This window comes from Muscardinus avellanarius, assembly GCF_963383645.1.
Source record: "Muscardinus avellanarius genome assembly, chromosome: 4".
Classification (NCBI taxonomy): domain Eukaryota; kingdom Metazoa; phylum Chordata; class Mammalia; order Rodentia; family Gliridae; genus Muscardinus; species Muscardinus avellanarius.
This window is the reverse complement of record NC_137789.1, coordinates 102,241,660-102,262,685: the sequence shown is the minus strand read 5'-3', so window position 1 is coordinate 102,262,685 and position 21,026 is coordinate 102,241,660. Positions and strand designations below refer to the sequence as shown.

Below are 21,026 nucleotides of genomic sequence, written 5' to 3'. Positions count from 1 at the left end.
CACGCATTACTCAGCAGAGACAGATGCCTCAAGCCACACGCCAGCTGCTGCCTCCCTTAGTCACTGGCCCAACCTAAGCCTCAGTTTCCTCATCTGTAAAATGGGGACAACTGTACTATATCACTGACAGTCAGGGGGACAAAGCTGCGAGCTCTTGGTAAGTACCTGCTCCACCCCCGCATCACGGATGTGCTAGGGACACACCCTGCCAATGAGCCCTGACCGAGCAGCAGGGTGGCCCAAGGGGTGGCTGGGGTGTAAGACTCCTTGGAGCCAGAGGAGTTAAGAAGAGGTCTCCCACCTTCCTGCCCCTGGGGCCCCAGCCTGAGACAGGTCGGAGGCTGCCTCCCCCAGCCGGGGCCCTCACCCGTCAGAGCTGCCCTCCTGGGTGTGGTGGGGCCTAATTAGTGTTTACCAGACCAGGGCCTCACAGCCTGTGCTCCATTCCTGTGTGACACTGGAAAGCCTCTGACCAGCCTCCTGGGGTGGCCAAGAATGCTGTGGGCAGCAGGACCTCTGGGTCACAAGGCCAAGGCCCAGTCATGTCATTGCCACATCCCTGGGGTAGAGATGGATCAAGGTCTACACAGTTTGGAGAAGCCCCCTTAAGAAAAGGAATACAAGTGAGGCACCATGGCAAAGCCTATCATCCCAGTACTTGGGAGGCTGGAACAGGAGGATCGCACTTCAGAGGCCAGTGTGGGATTCTTAGTGAGACCCTCAGAAACTTAGACTCTCAAAATAAAAACTGAGCCAGGCAAGGTGGCACACACCTGTAATTCCAGTACTTGGGAGTCTGAGACAGGATGATCATAGGTTTAAGGACAGCCTTGGCAAGTAGTGAGACTCTCATCAACCTAGCAAGACCCTGTTTTAAAATAAGAATAAAATAGGGCTGGGGCCAGGAGTGGTGGTGCATGTTTATAATCCAGGCATTCAGGAGGCTGAGACAGGAGGATTGCAATTCGTGGACAGCACCAGCTACTTAGGCCCTTTGCAACTCAGTGAGACCCTGTTTCAAAATAAAGAATAAAAAATAGGGCTGGGGGTATAGCTCGGAGGTAGAATGCCACCAGGTTCCATCCCCAATACCAAAAAATAAAAAATTAAAAAATAGGACTGGGTTGTTCCCAGGAGGTAGAATGCCCCTGGGTTCAATCTTCAGTGCTGCACACAAAAAATTAATTAATTGATTTATTAATTAATTAAAAGGGCTGAGAGTGTAGTTCAAAGGTAAAATTCCTCAGTTCAATACCTAGTACCCCCCCCAAAAAAAAAAGAAAAAGAAAGAAAGAAAGAGAGAGAGAAAGGAGAAAAGGGCTAAGGATATAGTTCAGGGCACAACACACCTAGGTTCAATCCCACCTACCACATACATACATACACAAAAAAGACACACTTGTAATCCCAGTACTTGGGAGACTGAAATAGGAGGATCTCAGGTACACAGCCTGCCTTGGCAACTTAGGCCCTCTGCAATTTAGTGAGGCCCTGTTTCAAAAATAAAAATAGCCAGGCGTGGTGGCGCACGCTTGTAATCCCCAAGCTTGGGAGGCGGAGACAGGAGGATCGTGAAGGTACGAAGCCAGCCGTGCTGGCTTAAGAGACCCTGTTTCCAAATAAAAAGGTATAAAATAGGTCAGGGAGTGTAGCCCGGAGGTAGAAGGATTTACAGGAACCCCTGTACCACAAAAAAAAATTTTTTTTAATTTTTAAATAAAATAAAAATAAGGCCGGGCTTGGTGGCGCACGCTTGTAATTCCCGCGCTTGGGAGGCAGAGACAGGAGGATCCCACAGGTTCAAAGCCAGCCGTGCTGGCTTAAGAGACCCTGTTTTCAAATAAAAAAAATATTTAAAAAGTAGGTCTGGGAGCGTAGCCCGGAAGTAGAAGGGCTTCCAGGAATCCCAGTACCACAAACAATAAAAAATAAATAAAATACAAATACAAATAAAATAGGACTAGGGGTATAGCTCAGAGGTAGAATGCCCCTGGGCTCAATCCCCAGTACCAACACACACATACACACACACACACACACACACACACACACACACACACACACATGGAATAGAGTAATATTACTCTTGCAAGTTATATAAAAAGATCTGTGTGACACTGTAGACCCCAAAAGAGACATGAAAGTGGAGACTATGGAGCTCAAACAGGTCCAGTTGGCCCTGTTCACCCCCGTTCCAGCCAAACTCCAGAGTGTCCCACCCAGGCCATGCCTCAGAGTGAGATGGGGTGGTGGGCAGTTGGGGAACAGACTTGAGGGGCCCACAGGGATGCTCCCTGGATCCATCAAAGCTCCTTCTCTGTTTCCTTTGAGGTTGTATGTGACCCCACCCTACAGGGGTCTCCTCCGCTCACTCCCCTGACAGGTGACACCCAGCAGCTTTGGGAGCCTCAGCCTAGGGTGCTCCTCAGAGCTCCCCTCTCACACGCTCCACCCACAGCTCAGCCTGCAGAGACTCTCGGAAGAGCTGCCCTTTCGCCCCCTGCCCGGCACTGCTGTTCCCTCCACACTGACCCTGCCCTCAACACCCTGTGCCTCTCTAACGTGCTGCCCAGAGACCCAGTGAGGAACACTGTGGCCCGCTGCCTGGTTCAGGTCCCCAAATGCCAAGTAGGGAGATGGTAAAAGGCTGGGCCAGGTCCAATCCCATGTGGCTTTGCAGCTCCGGCTTGTGACCATCTCACTCTTCTTCCAGCCCAGCATGTGCCCCAGCAACCTCTATACCCACCTTGGGGCAGACCTCTGAGTCTGGAGTGCTTTTAGCCAAAGACCCCTTAACTATGGCTGGCTTCTGGTCTGAAAGGCTGGGCTTGGGCAGCTCCTGCAGGGACCGACTTTACCTGCCTCGAAGAGGGAGCGCCTGACTCAGATGGGGCCCACCCTCCACCCTCCACCCCATCCTGGAAGAGGGCCCAGCCAAGCAGCCTCACACACAAGCACCCATGCCAGCGTATCCTGAGTCAGAAGGCCAAGTCCAGCCTTCCCTTGCGCAGGGAGAATCTGCCTTTGACAAGAACAGACTATTTCTTCAAGGGGAATTTGCCCAACAACCCAATCTGGCAAAGGACCAGCTGGCTATATCATCGAGTCAAGGAGAGCAAGTTTTCCCTTTTTGTTTTTTTGCGGAGTCTTCTTTTCTTTCCTTATTTATTTACTGATTAATTGATACTGGGATTGAACCCAGGGATTTTTTTTTTCCATACTGGGGATGGAACTCAGGGGCATTCTACCTTCCAGATACACCCCAGCCCTATTTTTTTATTCTTTGTTTTGAAACAGGGTCTCACTGAGTTGCTAAGGGCCTCACTAAGTAGCTGAAGCTGTCCATGAACCGTGATCCTCCTGTCTCAGCCTCCCAAATGCTGGGATTACAAGCGTGCACTAACATACATGGCTTGAACCCAGCGATTTCTATCACTAAGCTACACTCCTTCCCCCGGCCATTTATATTTTTTTATTTTGAAACAATTTTGTTAAGTTGCCCAGGCTGGCCTCAAGCCTGTGATCCTCCTACCTCAGCCTTCCAAGTATTGAGATTATAGGTTTGCACCACCATGTCCCTTCAAAGCTTTTCTTTTTTCCTTCCTTCCTTCCTTTCTTCTTTCTTTCCTTCCTTCCTTTCTTCCTTCCTTCTTTCCTTTTCTTTAGTGTGTATGTGTTGGGGGGGGATACTGAAGATTGAACCCAGGGGCATTCTACCTCTGTGCTACATCCCCAGACCCATTTTATTTTTTATTTGGAAAAAGAGTCTTGCTAAGTTGCTGAGAGCCTCACTAAGTTTCCAAGGCTAGCTTTGAACCTGCGATCCTCCTGTCTCTACCTCCCAAGCACACTGAGATTACAAGCATGTGCCACCACTCCTGGCCTGGACTGACCGTGTGTGTGTGTGTGTGTGTGTGTGTGTGTGTGTGTGTGTGTGTGTGTGTTATTGGGGATGGAACCCAGGGACATTCTACCTCTTAGCTACACCCCCAACTCTATTTTATTCTTTTTTGTTTGTTTGTTTTGTTTTGTTTTGCAGTACTGGGGATGGAACCCAGAGGCATTCCACTTTCAAGCTACACTCTCAACCCTATTTTTTATTCTTTATTTTGAAACAAGGTCTCACTGAGTTGCAGAGGGCCTCACTAAGTAGCTGAGGCTGTCTGCAAACCACGATCCTCCTGTCTCAGCCTCCTAAACACTGCTATTACAAGCCTGTGCCACCACGCCCAGCTTACTTTATTCTTTTATTTTGAAACAGGACCTCACTGAGTTGCAGAGGGCCTCACTAAGTAGCTGAGGCTGTCTACAACCCTGTGATCCTCCTGTCTCAGCCTCCCGAGTACTGGGATTACAAACCTGTGCCACCATGCCTGGCCGAGAGCCCAGCTCTCACACTGACACTGTGTGTGTGTGTGTGTGTGTGTGTGTGTGTGTGTGTGTGTGTGTGTGTGGTACTAGGGCGGGAGGCTGAGACTGGAGGATCACAGTTCGCGGACAGCCTCAGCTACTTAGTGAGGCCCTCTGTAACTTAGTGAGATCCTGTTTAAAAAAAAAAAATAGGGCAGTGGGTGTAGCTCGGAGGTCGAATGCCCTTGAGTTCCATCTCCAGACCCGAAAAAAAAAAAAAAAATTTACCAGCCTGGCATGGTGGCACATGCTTGTAACCCCAGTACTTTGGAGGCTGAGACAGGAGGATCACAGGTTCACAGCTGGCCAGCCTTAGCTAGCTAATAAATTCCTCTGAAACTTAGTGAGACCCTTTTTCAAAATAAAGAATATAAAATTAGGTTGGGGATATAGCTTGGAGGTAGAAAGCCCCTGGTTCAATCCTCAGTACTACAAAAAAGAAAAAAAAATTACCAAATATTTAAGGCTGTTTCATATCAGAAGCATACTTTTTTTTTCCTTTGGTGGTACTGGGGTTCCTAGAAACCCTCCTGCCTCCAGGCTACACTCCCAAACCTATTTTTATACTTTTTTATTTGGAAACAGGGTCTCTTAAACCAGCACGGCTGGCTTCGAACCTGCGCAATCCTCCTGTCTCTGCCTCCCAAGCGCGGGGATTACAAGTGTGAGCCACCATTCCCGGCCAGAAGCATAATTTTATGTGATTTGAGCAGCAGCTGTCATAAACATCAAACGTTTTGTGATAGAGAGACAAAACATAGTGGCACACACCTATAATCCTAGGACTTGGGATTCTGAGACAGGAGGACCTCAGGTCCAAGGCCAATCTCAGCAACCTAGCAAGGCCCCCAGCAACTTAGTGAGATTCTGTTTCAAAATAAAAAATAAAAGCTGGGCATGGTGGCACATGCTTGTAATCCCAGCAGTTGGGAGGCTGAGACAGGACAGTCACAGATGGTGGACAGCCTCACTTACTTAGGCCCTTTGCAGCTCAATGAGACCCTGTTTCAAAATAAAGAATAAAAAAATAGACCTGGGGGTGTAGCTCAGAGGTAGAATGTCCCTGGGTTCTATCTCTAGTACTGCAAAAAATAATAAAAATTAAAAAAAATAAATAAAATACAAAAATACAAAATAAAGGCTGGGCATGGTGACGCACACTGCTTTTAATCCCAGTACTTGGGAGGCTGAAATAGGAGGATCACAGGTTCAAAGCCAGCCTCAGCAGTTTAGCCAGGCTCTCAGCAACCTAGTGAGTTCTGTTTCCAAATAAGAAATAAAATCAGGCTCAGAGGTAGCTTGGAAATAGAATGCCTCTGAGTTTAATACCCACTACCAAAAATAAGTAAATAAACTGGGCGTGGTGGCGCACACTTGTAATCTCAGCATTTGGGAGACTGAGACAGGAGGATCCCGGTTCACCGTCTCAGCTACTTAGGCCCTTTGCAACGCAGTAAGACTCTGTTTCAAAATAAAGAATAAAAAATAGGGCTGGGGGTGTAGATCGGAGGTAGAATGCCCCTGGGTTTCATTCCTAGTACCATAAAAAAGTAAATAAACAAATAATAAAATAAAACAGGGCTAGAGTTGTAGCTCAGAGGTCGAATGTCCTGGGTTCAATCCCCAGGAGCATAAAAAAAAAAAATGTTCTGTGGTCGTTCATCCTGCCCAGGCTCCCTTCCACTTCCGCTTCAGGACCTGCACGCACAGCATACGCTGTGTCCACAGACTCTGCACACACTGACCCCTCGCTCCACAAAGGGGCCATGCCCTTCCCGACTCTGGGGAGTTGGCATGTTGGTCACCAAAGGAAGGCAAGCCTGGCATACAAGCCTTCATGCACCCATGAGTATCAGCTGCTAAAATTCAGAGGCAAGGCTCCTGCAAAGAGAGCCTGCAGAAGGAGGTTGCTCACAGGACTGTGGGTGGATAAAAGGGACCGGTGAGGGATGGCGAGGTGCCCAGTGGCTAGCAATACTAGCAGATGTTCTCTCCCTTGGTCTGGAGAGGATGGAGAGGCACTCAGAGACTCCAACAAGAGCTTTGGCTCTGGGGAGAGCTGACTGGACAGGAACTTAGTCCTCCTAAGAACATGGCTGCTGCCCTACCACACCCAGCAAGGAACCAACTAGGAATAATTGGCTCCCGTTCCAGTTTTCTACCAATGTCCCCATTGGCTGACCCCGATAAGCATGAGAGGGAGCCCGGGCGATTTGGTTCAAGAGAACACTAGGCAGGAGGAGCAGGGTGGAGCGTGGGTGTGGGGAGGGGAAGAGAATACCAGCTCATCCTGCCAGGCTTCCCCAGCCAGCTGGTCGGAGCAGGCATCGGCTTAACCCTAAATGGTCCCATAGATTCTTCACCCCCAACCCCCATGTAGGTTGTTTGGTTTGGGGAGTTTTTTGCTTGTCGGTTGATTGGTACTGGGAATGGAACCAAGGGTCATTTACCTCCAAGCTATACCTCCAGCCTTTTTTCTTTTTCTTTTTTCCCCAGTACCAGAGATGGAAACCAGGGGCATTCTACCTCCAAGCTACACCCCCAGCCCTATTTTTTATTCTTGATTTTGACACAGGGTCTCACTGAGTTGCAAAGGACCTCACTGAGTAGCTAAGGCTGTCCTCAAACTGCAATCCTCCTGTCTCAGCCTCCCGAATGCTGGGATTATAGGCATGCATCACCACACTCAGCTTGTTGTTCTTTATTTTTGAAACAGGGTCTCACTAAGTTGGGAGGGCCTCACTAAGTAACTGCGGCTGGCTATGAACCTATGACCTCCTGGTTTGACCTGGTTTGGCTCCCCTAGTACTGGGATTACAAATGTGAGCCACCCATCTAGTGAAGTTTCTAGATTTTATTTTATTTTTTGCAGTACTGAGGATGGAACCCAAGGGCATTTTACCTCCAAGCCATACCCCCAGCTCTATTTTTTATTCTTTATTTTGAAACAGGGTCTCATTGGGTTGCAAAGTAGCTATCCTCCTGTCTCAGCCTCCCAAATGCTGAGATTATAAGAGTGGGTCACCACGCCTGGCTAGTTTCTAGATTTTCTTTTTTCTTTTTTCTTTTTTTTTTTTTTTTTTGGTGGTACTCGGGGTGGAACCCAGAGGCTTTCTACCTCTGGGCTATACTCCCAGACCTTTTTTATATTTTATTTGGAAACAGGGTCTCACTAAGTTGCTGAGAGCCTCACTAAGTAGCTGAGGCTGGCTTCGAACCTGCGCAATCCTCCTGTCTCAGCCTCCCAAGCGCGGGGATTATAAGCGTGCGCCCCCACGCCTAGCTTAGTTTCTAGATTTCAAAACTAGTTTTCCAACCAGGTGTGGTGGTCCACACTTGTAATTCCTTAGACAGGAGGATTTCAGGTTTGAAGACAGCCTCGACAACCTAGTAAGACTCAGCCACCTAATGAGACTCTGTTTCAAACTACAAACAAAATAAAATAGGGCTGTGGGTGTGGCTCAGAGGTAAAACTCCCGAGTTCAACCCACAGTACCAAAAAAAAAATTCTAGTTTTTCTTTCCTTTCCAGTTTGTCTCCTTTTTCTTATCTATTTTTATTTATTTATTTTTCCTATTCTACCTCACTAGGTTAACAGGCATGCACCAACTTGCCCAACTCATGGTTTGTTTTTTTTTCTTTCAGTATTGCAGATGGAACCCAGGGACACTTTACCTCCAAGCTATATCCCCAGCCCTAGTTTTTATTATTATTATTATTATTATTATTATTATTATTATTATTACTATTATTATTACTACTATTATTATTATTATTATTATTATTATTGGTACTGAAGGTGGAACTCAAGGGCTTTTCTACCACCAGGCTATACTCTCAGACCTAGTTTATACTTTATTTGGAAACAGGGTCTTACTAAGTTGCTGAGAGCCTCACTAAGTAGCTGAGGCTGGCTTTGACCCTTTGTGATCTTCCTGTCTCAGCCTCCAAAGTGCTGGGATTACAAGTGTGCGCCACCACGCCCAGCTTTTATTCTTTATTTTGAAACAGGGTCTTACTGAGTTGCAAAGGGCCTCACTAAGTAGTACCTGAGGTTGTCTGCAAACCCTGATTCTCCTGTCTCAGCCTCCCAAATGCTGGGATTCATGCGCCACCATGCCTGGGTGTATTTTTTTAAAAAAATAGAAGTCATTCTCATGGATGCAAAGTGATATCTCATACATTTTGTGTTTACTTTGCTGCCTTTTTTTTTTTTTGGAAACGGTCTTGTTAAATCGATGTGAGATGTGAGCCTCACTGAGTTGCTGAGGCTGGCTTTGAACCTGTGATCTCCCTATTTTAGCCTACCAGGTACTAGAATTACAAGCATCCGCCACCATGCCCAATGTTTTTGGGTCTTCTTTTTTTTTTTTGGTGTTACTGGAGATTGAACTCAGAGGCAATCTACCTCTGAGCTATACCCTCAGCCATTTGTTTGTTTGTTTTGAAACAAGATCTCCCTAAGTTGCTGAGAGTATCACTACTGCATTCAAACATTCAATCCTTGGTCCTCCTGTCTCAGCCTTCTAAGTACCGGGATTGCAGGTGTGTACCACCATGCCCTACTTTTTTTTTTTTTTTTTTTTTTTTTTTTGGGTACTGAGGGATGCTTTACCTTTGAAATACACCCCAGCCCTATCTATATCTATCTAACTGTCATTTCTCTATCTCTTTAGAACCAGGGACTTGCTAAGTTGCTAAAGGTCTCACTAAATTGCTGAGGCTGATGTTAAACCTGTAATCCTCCTGTCTCAGCCTCCAAGTACTGGGATTACTGGTGTGTGTCACCACACTGGTCTCCTTGTTCTGTGAAAACACATAGCTCACTAAATCCTGCAGGCTGGCTTCAAACTTCCAGGTCCAATTCATCTTTCTACCTCAGCCTTCAGAGGATCTGGGACTGATTTCATTGCAGTTTTTGTTTTTTTCCCATACTGGGGCAATCTACCACTGAGGTATACTTCACCCCTTTTCTTTTCTTTCTTTTCTTTTTTTTTTTTTTTTTTTTTTTTTTTTGGTGGTACTGGTGTTCCTGGAAGCCCTTCTACCTCCGGGCTACACTCCCAGACCTATTTTTACATTTTTATTTGGAAACAGGGTCTCTTAAGCCAGCAAGGCTGGCTCCAAACCAGCGCGATCCTCCTGTCTCCGCCTCCCAAGCGCGGGGATTACAAGCATGTGCCACCACGCCCGACTACCCTTTTTCATTTTTTATTTTGAGACAAGGTCACACTAAGTTGCCCAGGCTGACCTCGACCTTGCAATCTGATAGGTTGGGTCCCTCCCTTCCCCCACGGACCCTGCAGCGGGAACAGGAGGCAGAACCCTGAAAGCCAGAGTGGAGATGTCGTGAGATTCCCGACATCTCAGGGCAGACTCCTGATGCCACGAACTCCAGATGTTGTTAGAGGACTGGCATTCCCATGCCGCTAGCCCCACCCCAAGACCTGGCTACATAAATACCCTCACTTCCTCTCTGCCATGTGACTCTGCTGACCATGACTCTGCTGCTCGGTCATTGGTCCCTTCCCCATGGTCAGCAGACTTCGCCCAAAGGTGCCAGTTTAATTAAAGAGGCCTTAATAACTCAGCTGATTTTTGCCTCCTTTGCAACTTCCAACTCAATTTCAATGTTACACAATCCTGCCTCAGCCTCTGGAGTTGCTGGGATTACAAGTGTGTGCTAACACACTTAGTTTAGTTCAACTATATTTTTGTTTGTTTATTTTTGGTCCTGAGAATTGGACTCAGGAGCATTCCAACTCTCAGCTGCACTCCTAGTTCTACACTTCTTTCTTTTTTTCTTTCTCTTCCTCCTCCTCTTCTTCTTCCTCCTCCTCCTTCTCCTTTTTGTACTGGAGATGGAACCCAGGGGCATTCTACCTCTGGGTTCTACCCCAGCCCTATTTTGAAACAGGGTCTCACTGAGTTGCAAAGGGCCTAAGTATCTGAGGCTGTCTGCGAACTGGGATCCTCCTGTCTCAGCCTCCCAAATGCTGGGATTACAAACGTGCGCCACCACGCCTGGCTAGTCTTTCTTTCTTTGTATGGTACTGGGAATTAAACTTTTGGGAATTCTACTTCCAAACTATACTTCAGCCCTTTTTTAGCTTTTTAATTTTGAAACAGGGTCTCATTAAGTTGATGAGATGCTCACTGATTGCTGAGACTGTCTTTGAACCTGCCATTCCCCCTCTCAGCTTCTCAAGTACTGGAATTACAAGTGTGCACCACAATGCCCAGTTTTATTTTTTCTTTTAAAACAGGGTCTCACTGTTTCGGAGGACCTCACGAAGTAGCTGAGGCTGGCAGAGAACCTTCAATCCTCCTGTCTTGGCCTCCCAAGCACTGAGATTATAAGTGTGCACCACCATGCCCAGCTTAGTTTAACTCATTCCACAAAACAGAATAATGTTCTGATGGACTGAGCAGAGAAAGTTGGTTTTGTGAAAGCAACAGAAGGGTTTGAGAAAAGCAGAAATTAAAAATAAAAAGTAAAGGTAGCTGGCAGGGGCAGGGAGACCGGACAATGCAAAAACAACTGGCTAACATTGGGTTACTCCAGGTCACCTTTTTATGTAAGGATTAAGGCAGAGGGAACTTCATTATCCCGCCAATTGCCAACTGAAACTGGCTGGCACATTTGGTAATTTGGCCGCATCTCTAATTCTGATCTCTGGTCAGATAAAAAGCTCAGTTTTGGTTTGGTTGATAGAAACTTTAGTATAGGTGACTCCATTTTGGTTTGTAGCCTAGTCTACATAGGAGCTGAGTCCAAAACAATGGCCTCCTGTGGATGTTTTTGTTTTTGTTTGGGGTCCTGAGATTGAACCCAGGGGCCTTCTATCTCCAAGCTATACTCCCAGTCCTATTTATTTTTATTTTTGAAAACAGGGTCTTACAGGTTGCTGACAGTCTCACTATTTGTTAAGGCTATCCTCAAACCTGCAATCCTGCCGTGTCAGCCTCCCAAGTACTGGGATAACAGGTGTGCACCACTATGCCAGCTAGTTTTTTCCTTTTAAAAAATAAGCCAGGCAAGCCGGCTTATTTTTTACAAGGATACACTCCTGCGCTTGGGAGGTTGAGACAGGAGGATTGCGCAGGTTCGAAGCCAGCCTCAGTTGTTGGCTTAAGGAGACCCTGTTTCCAAATAAAATATAAAATAGGTCTGGGAGTGTAGCCTGGAGGTAGAAGGCCCCTGGGTTCCATCCCCAGTACCACCACCCCCCCCCAAAAAAAAAAAAAAACAGGCATGATAACGAATTTTTGTAATTCTAGTAACTGGGAGGCTGAGACAGGAGGATCGCAGGTTTGTAGCCAGCCTCAGCTACTTAGTGCAGCCCTCTGCAACTCAGTGAGACCCTGTTTCAGAATAAAGAATAAAAAATAGGGTGGGAATGTAGCTTGAAGGTAGAAGGCTCCTGGGTTCAATCCCCAGTTCCAAAGTAAAAAATAAATAAATAAATAAATAAATACCATACCTAAAAGTGGAATATTATGATCCAGGTGAACATACCTATAATCCCAGTACTTGAGAGACTAAGATAGGAAGACAGGAGGATTATAAATGTAAGGCCAGTCTCTAAAATTCAGGGAGACCCTCAGTAACCTAGCAAGGCCCTGTTTTAAAAGAAAATGGCTGGAGGTGTAGATTAAAGATAGAATACCCCCGGGTTCAATCCTCAGTACAGCCCCCCAAATACACACACATACACAAAGAATATTCTAAAGCCTCATAGTTTGTCATCTGGCTAAAAAATTGTCGATTCAAATTCCAAAAGTTTTATCAATTCACTTGTAAATATTTCTTTTTTTTTTTTTTTTTGGTGGTACTAGGGGTGGAACCCAGGAGCTTTCTACCTCCAGGCCATACTTCCACAGACCTATTTTATATTTTTATTTGGAAACAGGGTCTCACTAAGTTACTGAGAGCCTCACTAAGTAGCCGAGGCTGGCTTTTGAACCTGTCTCAGCCTCCCAAGCATTTTATTTCTTTAAGAAAAAATACAGATCCCAGCCAGGCGCGGTAGCGCATGCTTGTAATCCCAGCGCTTGGGGAGGCTGAGACAGGAGGATCGCACAGGTTTGAAGCCAGCCTCAGCTACTTAATGTGATCCTCCTGTCTCAGCCTCCGAAGCATGGGGGGGATCACAAGTGTGCGCCACCACTCCCGGCTAAATATTTCATTCTTGCGGAAACTTCTGGATGAATCCTTTTACCCAACCAAGAGGTAGCAGAAAATATTTCAAAGCAAAGGAGAGTAAGAAAGCTTTTAATGGCTTCAACTGAAAATCTCAGCCAAAAACAAAGGTGTGGCCAAGGGTAGAGGAACGGAATGTAAATGCTAGAAGTTCCTGCCAAGTAGAAAGTAGACAACTAAAAGAAGAAAATAAAGGGGAGAGGGAGGCAGATAAAGTAAGAGTAGAAAAGCCGTCCCTTGCCTCCAGAGTCCAAGCAGAGTCCAAGCTGAGGAGTCTAGAGAAGGCTCCTCCTACTGCCTGGAAGGCTAGTGGAGGGGAGGGATGGGAAGGAGGCCCACCAGAGGGTTATTTAAGGAAGCCCTCTCCGCCCCCAAACGCAGCAGTTAGTAATGCCAAAGGACAAAGTTACAACTTGTTTTTGTTGTTGCTGTTTGTTTGTACTGGGGATTGAATCTAGATGCAATGCCCCAGCCTGATTTTATTTTTTTTATTTGGAAACAGGGTCTCACTAATGTAAAGTCCGAAATTGAGCTGAGGGGTCGCAAAGGAGGTAAACACCAGCCAAGTTATCAAAAGCTGCTTTAATCAAGTTATCAAGCTGCTTCGGAGGTCTGCCAACCGCAGGGGAAAGGACCGATGACCGAGCAGCAGAGCCATATGGTCAGCAGAGCACGTGGCAGAGAGGAAGTACCCTGATATTTAAAGCAAGGGTTTGGGGTGGGGCTAGCAGTGTGGGAATGCCGACTCTCTCATGACCTCCGATCTCACAATGCCTGGAATCTTTCTTGTGATGTTTGGAGTCTCGTGACACCTGGAGTCTCGTGATATCTCCACTTCTGGCTTCCTGGGTTCCACTCCTGTCCCCGCTGTGGGGTCCCATGGGGGAAGGGAGGGACCCGACCTAGGTTTCTGAAAGCCTCACTACATTGCTGAGTTTGGCTTTGAACCCGCGAACCTCCTGTCTCAGCCTCACAATTACAATTACACGTGTGTGCCTGGCCCACATGTTTCTTCTTTCTTCCTTCCTTCCTTTGATTGATTGATTCATTCATTTATTTATTTTGTGGTACTGGGGATGGAACCTGGGGGCATTCTATCTCAGAGTTACACCCCCAGCCCTACTATTTTTTATTCTTTCACTGAGTTGCAAAGGGCCTCACTAAGTAGCTGAGGCTGTCCGCGAACCACAATCCTCCTGTCTCAGACTTCCAGATGCTGGGATTACAATATTGCGCCACCACGCCTGGCTTTTTATTCTTTATTTTGAAACAAGTTCTCACTAAGTTGCAGAGGGCCTCACTAAGTAGCTGAAGCTGTCCATGAACTCATGATACTCTTGTCTTGGTCGCCCAAGTACTGGGATTATAAGGATCCACTACCACACCCCGCCTTTGCTTTCTTTCTTTCTTCCTTTCTTTCTTTCATTCTTTCTTTCCTTCTTCCTTCCTTTCCTCCTTTCTTTCTTTCTTTCTCTCTTTCTTTCTTTCTTCCTTTCTTGTGTGTGTGTGTGTGTGTTATTGGGGGTTGAACCTAGGGGCATTACCTTTGAGCTGTACCCCTAGACCTATTTTGTTTTTATTTGTTTTATTTATTTATTGCTGAGGTTGTCCTCAAGCCTACAGTCCTCCAGTCTAGCCTTCCAAGTACTGGGATCACAGGCATGTGTCACCATGCCTGGATCTATTCTTATTTTTTTTTTATTTTTATTTTTATGTGTGGTACAGGGATAGAACCCAAAGACATTTTACCACTAAGCTCCACTCCCAGCCCAATTTTTTATTCTTTATTTAAATCAGGGTCTTAAAGTTATGGAGGGCCTCACAAGTCACTGAGGCTGGCTGAGAACCTGCGATTCTCCTGTCTCAGCCTCCCAAGTACTGGGATTATAAGCTTATGCCACCATGCCTGGCTTCTATTCTTTATTTTTGAAACGGCCTCTCACTAAGTAAGTTGGCCATGAACCTTCAATCCTCCTGTCTCATCCTCCAAAGTACTGGAATTACAAGTGTGTGCCACCATGCCCAGCTATATTTTTTATTTTAAAGCTGGGCATAGTAGTACACACTTGTAATCCCAGTACTGGGGAGGCTGAGACAGGAGGATCCCAGATTCAAGGGCAGCCTTAGCAAGTAGTGAGACTGTCAGCAATCTAGCAAGACCTTGTTTAAAAATAAAAATCAAGTTGGGTGTGGTGGTGCATGCTTGTAGTACCCGTACTTGGGAGGCTGAGACAGGAGAATCACAGTTTTCAGACAGCCTCTGCTACTTTGTGAGGTCCTTTGCAACTCAGTGAGACCCTGTTTCAAAATCAAGAATAAAAAATAGGGCTGGGGGTGTAGCTTGGAGGTAGAATGCCCCTGGGTTCCATCCCCAGTACCGCAAAAAATTTAAAAATAAATAAAAAATAAAACAGGGAGGTAGACTCTCTGGGTTAAATCCCCAGCATCACAAAACAATGAAAGATAAAAAAATTTTAAAAATAAAAAAATAAAAACAAAACAAAACAAAAAAACTGGGACAATGGAGACTGCTCCACTCTGAGCAAGAGAAGGTATCAGTGGTGGCACCTAGCCTGCTGTGAAGGTGTGTGTGTGTGTGTGTGTGTGTGTGTGTGTGTGTGTGTGTGTGTGTGTGTTGGGAACTGCAGAAGCTGAAAGCTGAAGGATGGAAGGGCAGGACGCAGGCAAAGTAATCGTCTTTATGGACAGCATTCCAGGCAGAAAAGGCAGTAGGGTGAAGACTCAGGAGAGCAGGGCATGCTGGGAAGGAAGTGGAGAGGTCCCTGTGCGAGAGGCAGGGTGCCTGTAGGCTAGCAAGGTGGGGAGGTGGTCAGTGTGGCCCCGCAGTGCAGGTGACCAGGGAGGACAAGCTTTTCTGTGCTGGGGGCAGGAGGGATGGATATAGTGCTCCAGGAAGCCTGTTCTCTGTACTTCTGTTGTGTCTTGATCGCAGATTGGCTTTTCCTTGTGAAAAAAGTGATGCACGTGCCCACCACGGTTCATTTCCAGCCCCATCTGAGGGCCCAGGTGCCACCCATCAACTAGATGACAGAAGTTTGAAGATTCTAGCCAGGTGTGATGGCGCAGCCTTGTAATCTCAGTACTGGAGGATGGCAGGTTTGAGGACAGCCATCAACCTAGTGAGATCGTGTTTCAAAATAAAAAATAGAAAGAGCTGGGCCTGTAGCTCTGAGGTAGAATGCCACCTCTGGGCTCAATCAACCCCCACTATCCCACCCCCCCTCCAGGTCACCAAAGATCCTTCCTAGAAGCCCCCTAGCTCCCTCAGACCTGAGCACCCCTCTCCTAGGCCAGCGCTGGGTTCCACACCCATGCCACAGCAGTGCTCATGGGTGGTCTGGTAGTGTAAGGCCTACTGGGACTTACTCTCAGTGGTGCATAGCAAGGAGGCACACCGGAAAGACTCTGGGGGCTCCCAGGCTGGGCCCCACTAGCCTCAGCATCCCAGCTCACTTAGGCGGAGCCCCCTGGAAACTCAGATGGTCCTCAGTCCTGGATGGTCCTCGGTCTGCCTCCAGCTGTGTCTTCAAGGACCCTCCCTTAGAGCGGGAGAAAACTGCCTTGGCTCATTTCGCAGACTTGGGGAGGCTTTCTTTAAGGACTGAACATGGGTACGGGCAGGTGGGGTGGAGGGAGATCAGACCTGGAGGAAAAAAAGGTCATGCTGGCCGTCACCTTCAGCTAAGCAGAGAGGACACTGCCCCCTGCTGGCAGGCCCGGAAGGCCTGGGGCGGAGGAGCCGCTAGCGAAGGATGGTCTCCGATTTCGTCCAAATCTCCCCCAAATTGGGCAGGGCCTGGGAGTCCACGTCTTTAAGTTGAATTAAAACGGAATGCTCTAGCCGGCGTGATGGCGCACGCTTGTACTTGGGAAGCTGAGACAGGAGAATCGCAGGTGCGTGGAGAGCCTCAGGAAATAGATTCATTAACCTATCCAGAACTTGTTTCAAAATAAAAATAAAATAGGGCAGGATGTAGCTCGAAGGTAGAATGCCGCTGGGTTCAAACTTCAGTCACACACACACACACACACACACACACACACACACACACACACACACACACACACGAAATGCGCGGGTCAGGAGAGGACACGGAGGTGGGCGGAGGGGAAAACAGCGCCCTGTGCAGAGGCGGGAAAGGGGGACGGGGAGTGGCGGCCGAGGTGGGCGGGTCCGGATGGCGGGGAACGCGGCAGCCTGCGTTCGGCGCCAGGGCCGGGCCTCGTCCGGTGGCAACTGTGAGTCACCGCAGGGCAGGGCGCCCAGGGCTGAGGTCGCGTGCGTGCACACGTGCTGGAGGGCGAGCAGGAACTGGGATCTAGGGAACCTAGTCCCTCCGGGGCCGACCTTGTTTGTCAGATGTTGACGCGCGCGCTCACCCGCAACCCCGCTCTGAGCTCACTCGTGGGACCCCGTGCCTCGCCCCCCACCCAAGCCAACGAGTGTGGCCCCGCGCCCCAGCTCCCAGCCCTCGAGAGCGACTCCGTGCCCCGCGCCAACTCCGCTCCAAGACCGTGGGTGTGGACACGACCCAGGCTCCGCCAGCGCTCAAGCCCAAGAGTGCGACCCCGGGCCCCGCCCCCGTTTCAAGCCACTGAGTGAGGCCCCTCCGCCCCAGGCTCTGCACCCGAGTGGGACTCCAAGCCCCGCCCCGCCCCCTCCAAATCCAAGGGTGGAGCTCAGGCCCCAGGCTCCGCCCCCCGCCCAGAGGCGGCGAGTGCGGCCCCGCCCAGGTCCCGCCCAGGGGGCGTGTCCAGCCCGCTCTGCTCCGAGGCTTCAAAACAATCCCGCCGCCTCACCCCCTGAGTCACCGCCGGGTGTGGCCGGCGCCCCGGTCCCCCGCAGGCCGGGTGGGGCCCGGCTTGTGAGAAAGCAACAAGTGGACACAATGCTGAATCATAGGAGCTTTAATGGAGGGCAGACCGCGGAGGGAGCTGCTGAGCAGACCTTACGCCAAGTTCTGCTGGACAGGGCCTGGAGGGAAGCCCTAGGTCTTCTGTCATTTCTGGAGGCCGAATTTTTTCCCCAGACCCGAGAAGCTGTCAGAGGCCTGGTTAGCAGCCTTGTCAACGGCCTCCTGGGTGGACTTGCCCAGCTGGTCCAAGGCTGAGGAAGGAAGGGAGAGTGTGGGTAAGGGGAGGGCCTGGGAGCCACAGTCTGCACAGGTAGCCTGGTAAGGGTCTCCCTCCCCGGGAAGCCCACCCAATGCCCTCGTGGGCCGCAGTGGGCGGAGGGGCTGGGCCTGAGCCAAAGTCTGGGGAGGTGAGAAGTGTGCCGGGCACTGCCCTCCCTGCCCTCCAGCCTCAACAAACCTTTCTGTCCAGCCTCTGTGGCCTGATCCAGAGCTTGACCTGCACTGGCCGCTGTCATTGAAAGAAAGAGATAGAGCTATTAGCACTGCTGACGCACAGGGGCCCAACACTGCCCACCCACTGTTTCTCCTACAGGCCCAAGGACCCCTACCACAGTGGAGTCCCTTGCCCGCTGAGCCCTTTCCATGCCACTGGACTGTTCTTGTTTATTTATAACTATGGGCCCTTTCTCTCTGGCCCACTTCCCATCTCCAGGCTGCTGAGAAAATGGCAAGAGGAAGGCAGGTCAGCCGGGCCAGCCTGGAGCTGGTATGTGGGCTGTGGCTGCTGTTGGACACCGGCAAGGAAGACCCCTAGCCCCTCTTTCAACTTCTCCCCTAGAAAATGCCTGAATTTCCACCCTTAGTGTGCTCCAACCCTGGGAGCCTGTACTTCTGCCAAGCCCTCTCACTACCTCCTCAGAGGCTTCCCTCAAAGGACACACAAATGCTGGTGCCAGTGGGCAGGCAGTTTCAGGCAGGAAAAGAGGAAATGGAAGAAGGAGGTAGAACTTTTCTTTTGAAGCTATCACTGGCTCAGTCTCTGCCTGGGGCAAATGGGGTTTCCTGCAGCTCACGTGGGTCAGCTTGCTGGTAGGCTGGCAGGTGGCTCTGGCCTTCAAAAGCCGGATTCATTCTTGTTTCTGAACAGGAAAGGACCTTCTTTCTCAGACCTTACCCTTGGGGGAGCAGGGAGCAGGCCCTGGGTCTGTTTGCAGGGGCCCCCATGGGACCCTGTCAGACATCATCCAGCAGAAAGCCACACGGGGTCTGAGGATGTGGCTCAGTAGTAGGGAGCTTGCTGGGATGGATGTGCAAGGCCCTGGGTCAGATTCTCAACATCCCTCTACTCCTCTCTTTTCTCCCTGTACCCCCCCTCCCCCAATACAAGCCACAGAGGAGCTTTTGCACCCAATTTACAGAGGGGAAACTGGAGCTGAGAAGAAAGAGGCGTCCTTGATAGTGTTTTAGTCACAATGGGAAAACTGTGGGCTTTCTCATGAAGGAAAGAGTTGATTGGATATTGTCTCTTGACTGGCTGTGGACAGGGCAGATGGAGAGCTGGAATCCCAAGGAAACCTGAGCTAAGTGCTGGAGAGCCAACCGGGTGAGCCAGAGGTCTCCTCGTCCCTCACATCCATCCCCAGCTGTGTAGCCTCTGGAATGAGAAAAAAGCTGGAGGTGGAGCCACTAAGGCTAGAACCTGCCCTGCCAGATGAGGACTTTTTTTTTTTTTTTTTTTTTTGAGGGGGACAGAACCATGCCCAGTGGGGTCTGGAGCAACCTCCTGGCTCCCGACCTTCCTGGGAGACCCCTGCAGATGGAGGTCGGTGGGCAGGTGGAGCCAGTGCACTCCCTCCGTGGATCTTCCTCCGACCCCTTTCTGAGGGTCCTTGTGGGACCGCTTAGGACCCGGGGAAGGGGGCACTCCTTGTCCCCCAAATGCAGCCCAGACTCTTGGAGAACCCCTGTCTCCCACCTCCCTCGGGGCGTCAGCCCCCTGCTGGTCCAGGCCGGTGTCCTGGGGCCACCTCCACATCAGGGGGCGAGGTCGGTGCAGACTCCCGAGACTGCAGCTCGTGCGTGTTCAGGCAGCTGGTGCCCAGGTAGGGCGCTATGCTCACCTGCATCCTGGACGGCCCCTTCTGCCTGCTGCTTCAGGTCTTTCAACCCCTTGCTGGCCATAGCTTGGAGAGGTTGCGGGATCTTCAGGATGGACAGCGGCAGAGACCGTTGGATCCTGCTTACCGAGGTGCACACTGGAGGGACAGTTCGGGCTTTTAAGGCGTCCCAGGGCCGGCCCAGCCCGCGGGGGGAGCGTGGGGGGCAGGCGGGAGGGACCCGGCGCGGGGCGGGGCGGATCCCGGTGAAAGGAAGGATGGAATCCGGGGAGTGACTGGCCAATTCTCCCTGGGAGATAGGTGGGCCCCAGGGGACATGCCGTCCCCAAGGGGCCCGCGGTGCAAAGCGAGCAGTCCACCGGGGTCTGCAAAGGGGCTAGGGAATGCAGAGGGGCCAGGTCAGGGATCCAGAAAGGGACTGTGGGTAGGAGAGTGGTACACACACTCCCTTGCCAGTCCGCCCGACTCCTCCCTCCTCAACCCCAGAGCAACCCCCACCTGCAAAGCCTGAGGTCAAGGCTGAAGCTGACCTTAATAATACCAGCCGACATTTCTTTATTTTGTGGTATCCGGGATTGAGCCCAGGGGCATCCTACCTTCGAGCCACACCCTCAGCTTTATTTATATTTATATTTTTTTATTTTGAAACAGTGTCTTGCTACGGTGATGAGCTGAGCGGCTCAGGACTTGCTGTGGTTGTCCTTGAGCCTGCAATTCCCCAGTTTCAGGATTACAGGTGTGCACCACCATGCCTGGGTTATTTATTATTTATTTATTTTGTGATACTGGGAATGGAGCCCAGAAGTCTTCTACTTCCATGTTACACCCCCAGCCCTATTTTTATTTGTAAACAGGGTCTTGCTAAGTTGCTGAGGGTCTCACTAAATTGTTGAGGCTGGCTTCAAACCTATGATCCTCCTCCTGCCTCAGCCTCCCAAGTACTGGAATTACAGGCATGCACCACCATGCCAGACTCATCAGTTGCCTTTTTTTTTTTTTTTTTTTTCGGGTCTGGGGATGGAACCCAAGGGCATTTGACCTCAGAGCTACACTCCCTGCCCTACTTTTTATTCTTTATTTTGAAACCAGGTCTTCCTGAGATGCAGAAGGCCTCCAAGTAGCTGAGGCTATCTGAGAACTGCAATCCTCCAGTCTCAGCCTCCCGAATGCTGGGATTACAAGCGTGCGCCACCACGCCCCTTTTATTGAGCATTTATCTTGTCAGATGTGGCCTTCATGCTTTAGTTTCCTGTATAATTACAACCACCTGGCAAAATGGGGATTTTAATAATAGCCTCAGTTCCCAGGAGGAAACTGAGGCAGAGGGTAAGTGGTTTTTCCCAAACTCCTATGGCCAGACTGAAATCCGAATTGGTGTGCTGTGAACCCGAGTACCCTGGCAACCACAGAAATTCTTGT

The 21,026-nt window shown here is 49.4% G+C and overlaps 1 protein-coding gene across 1 annotated transcript; it reads right to left on the bottom strand.

Moving 5' to 3' along the window:
• Nucleotides 1–17,527: 17,527 nt before the first annotated feature.
• On the bottom strand, nt 17,528–19,724 carry ADIRF (adipogenesis regulatory factor). Its single transcript, XM_080695359.1, has 3 exons — nt 19,611–19,724; nt 17,948–17,998; nt 17,528–17,741 (listed from the first exon to the last, which is right to left on the bottom strand). The coding sequence occupies exons 1-3, from the start codon at nt 19,669–19,671 to the stop codon at nt 17,635–17,637; spliced, it is 219 nt and encodes a 72-aa protein (XP_080551485.1). The 5' UTR covers nt 19,672–19,724; the 3' UTR covers nt 17,528–17,634.
• Between the last annotated feature and the right edge of the window lie 1,302 nt (nt 19,725–21,026).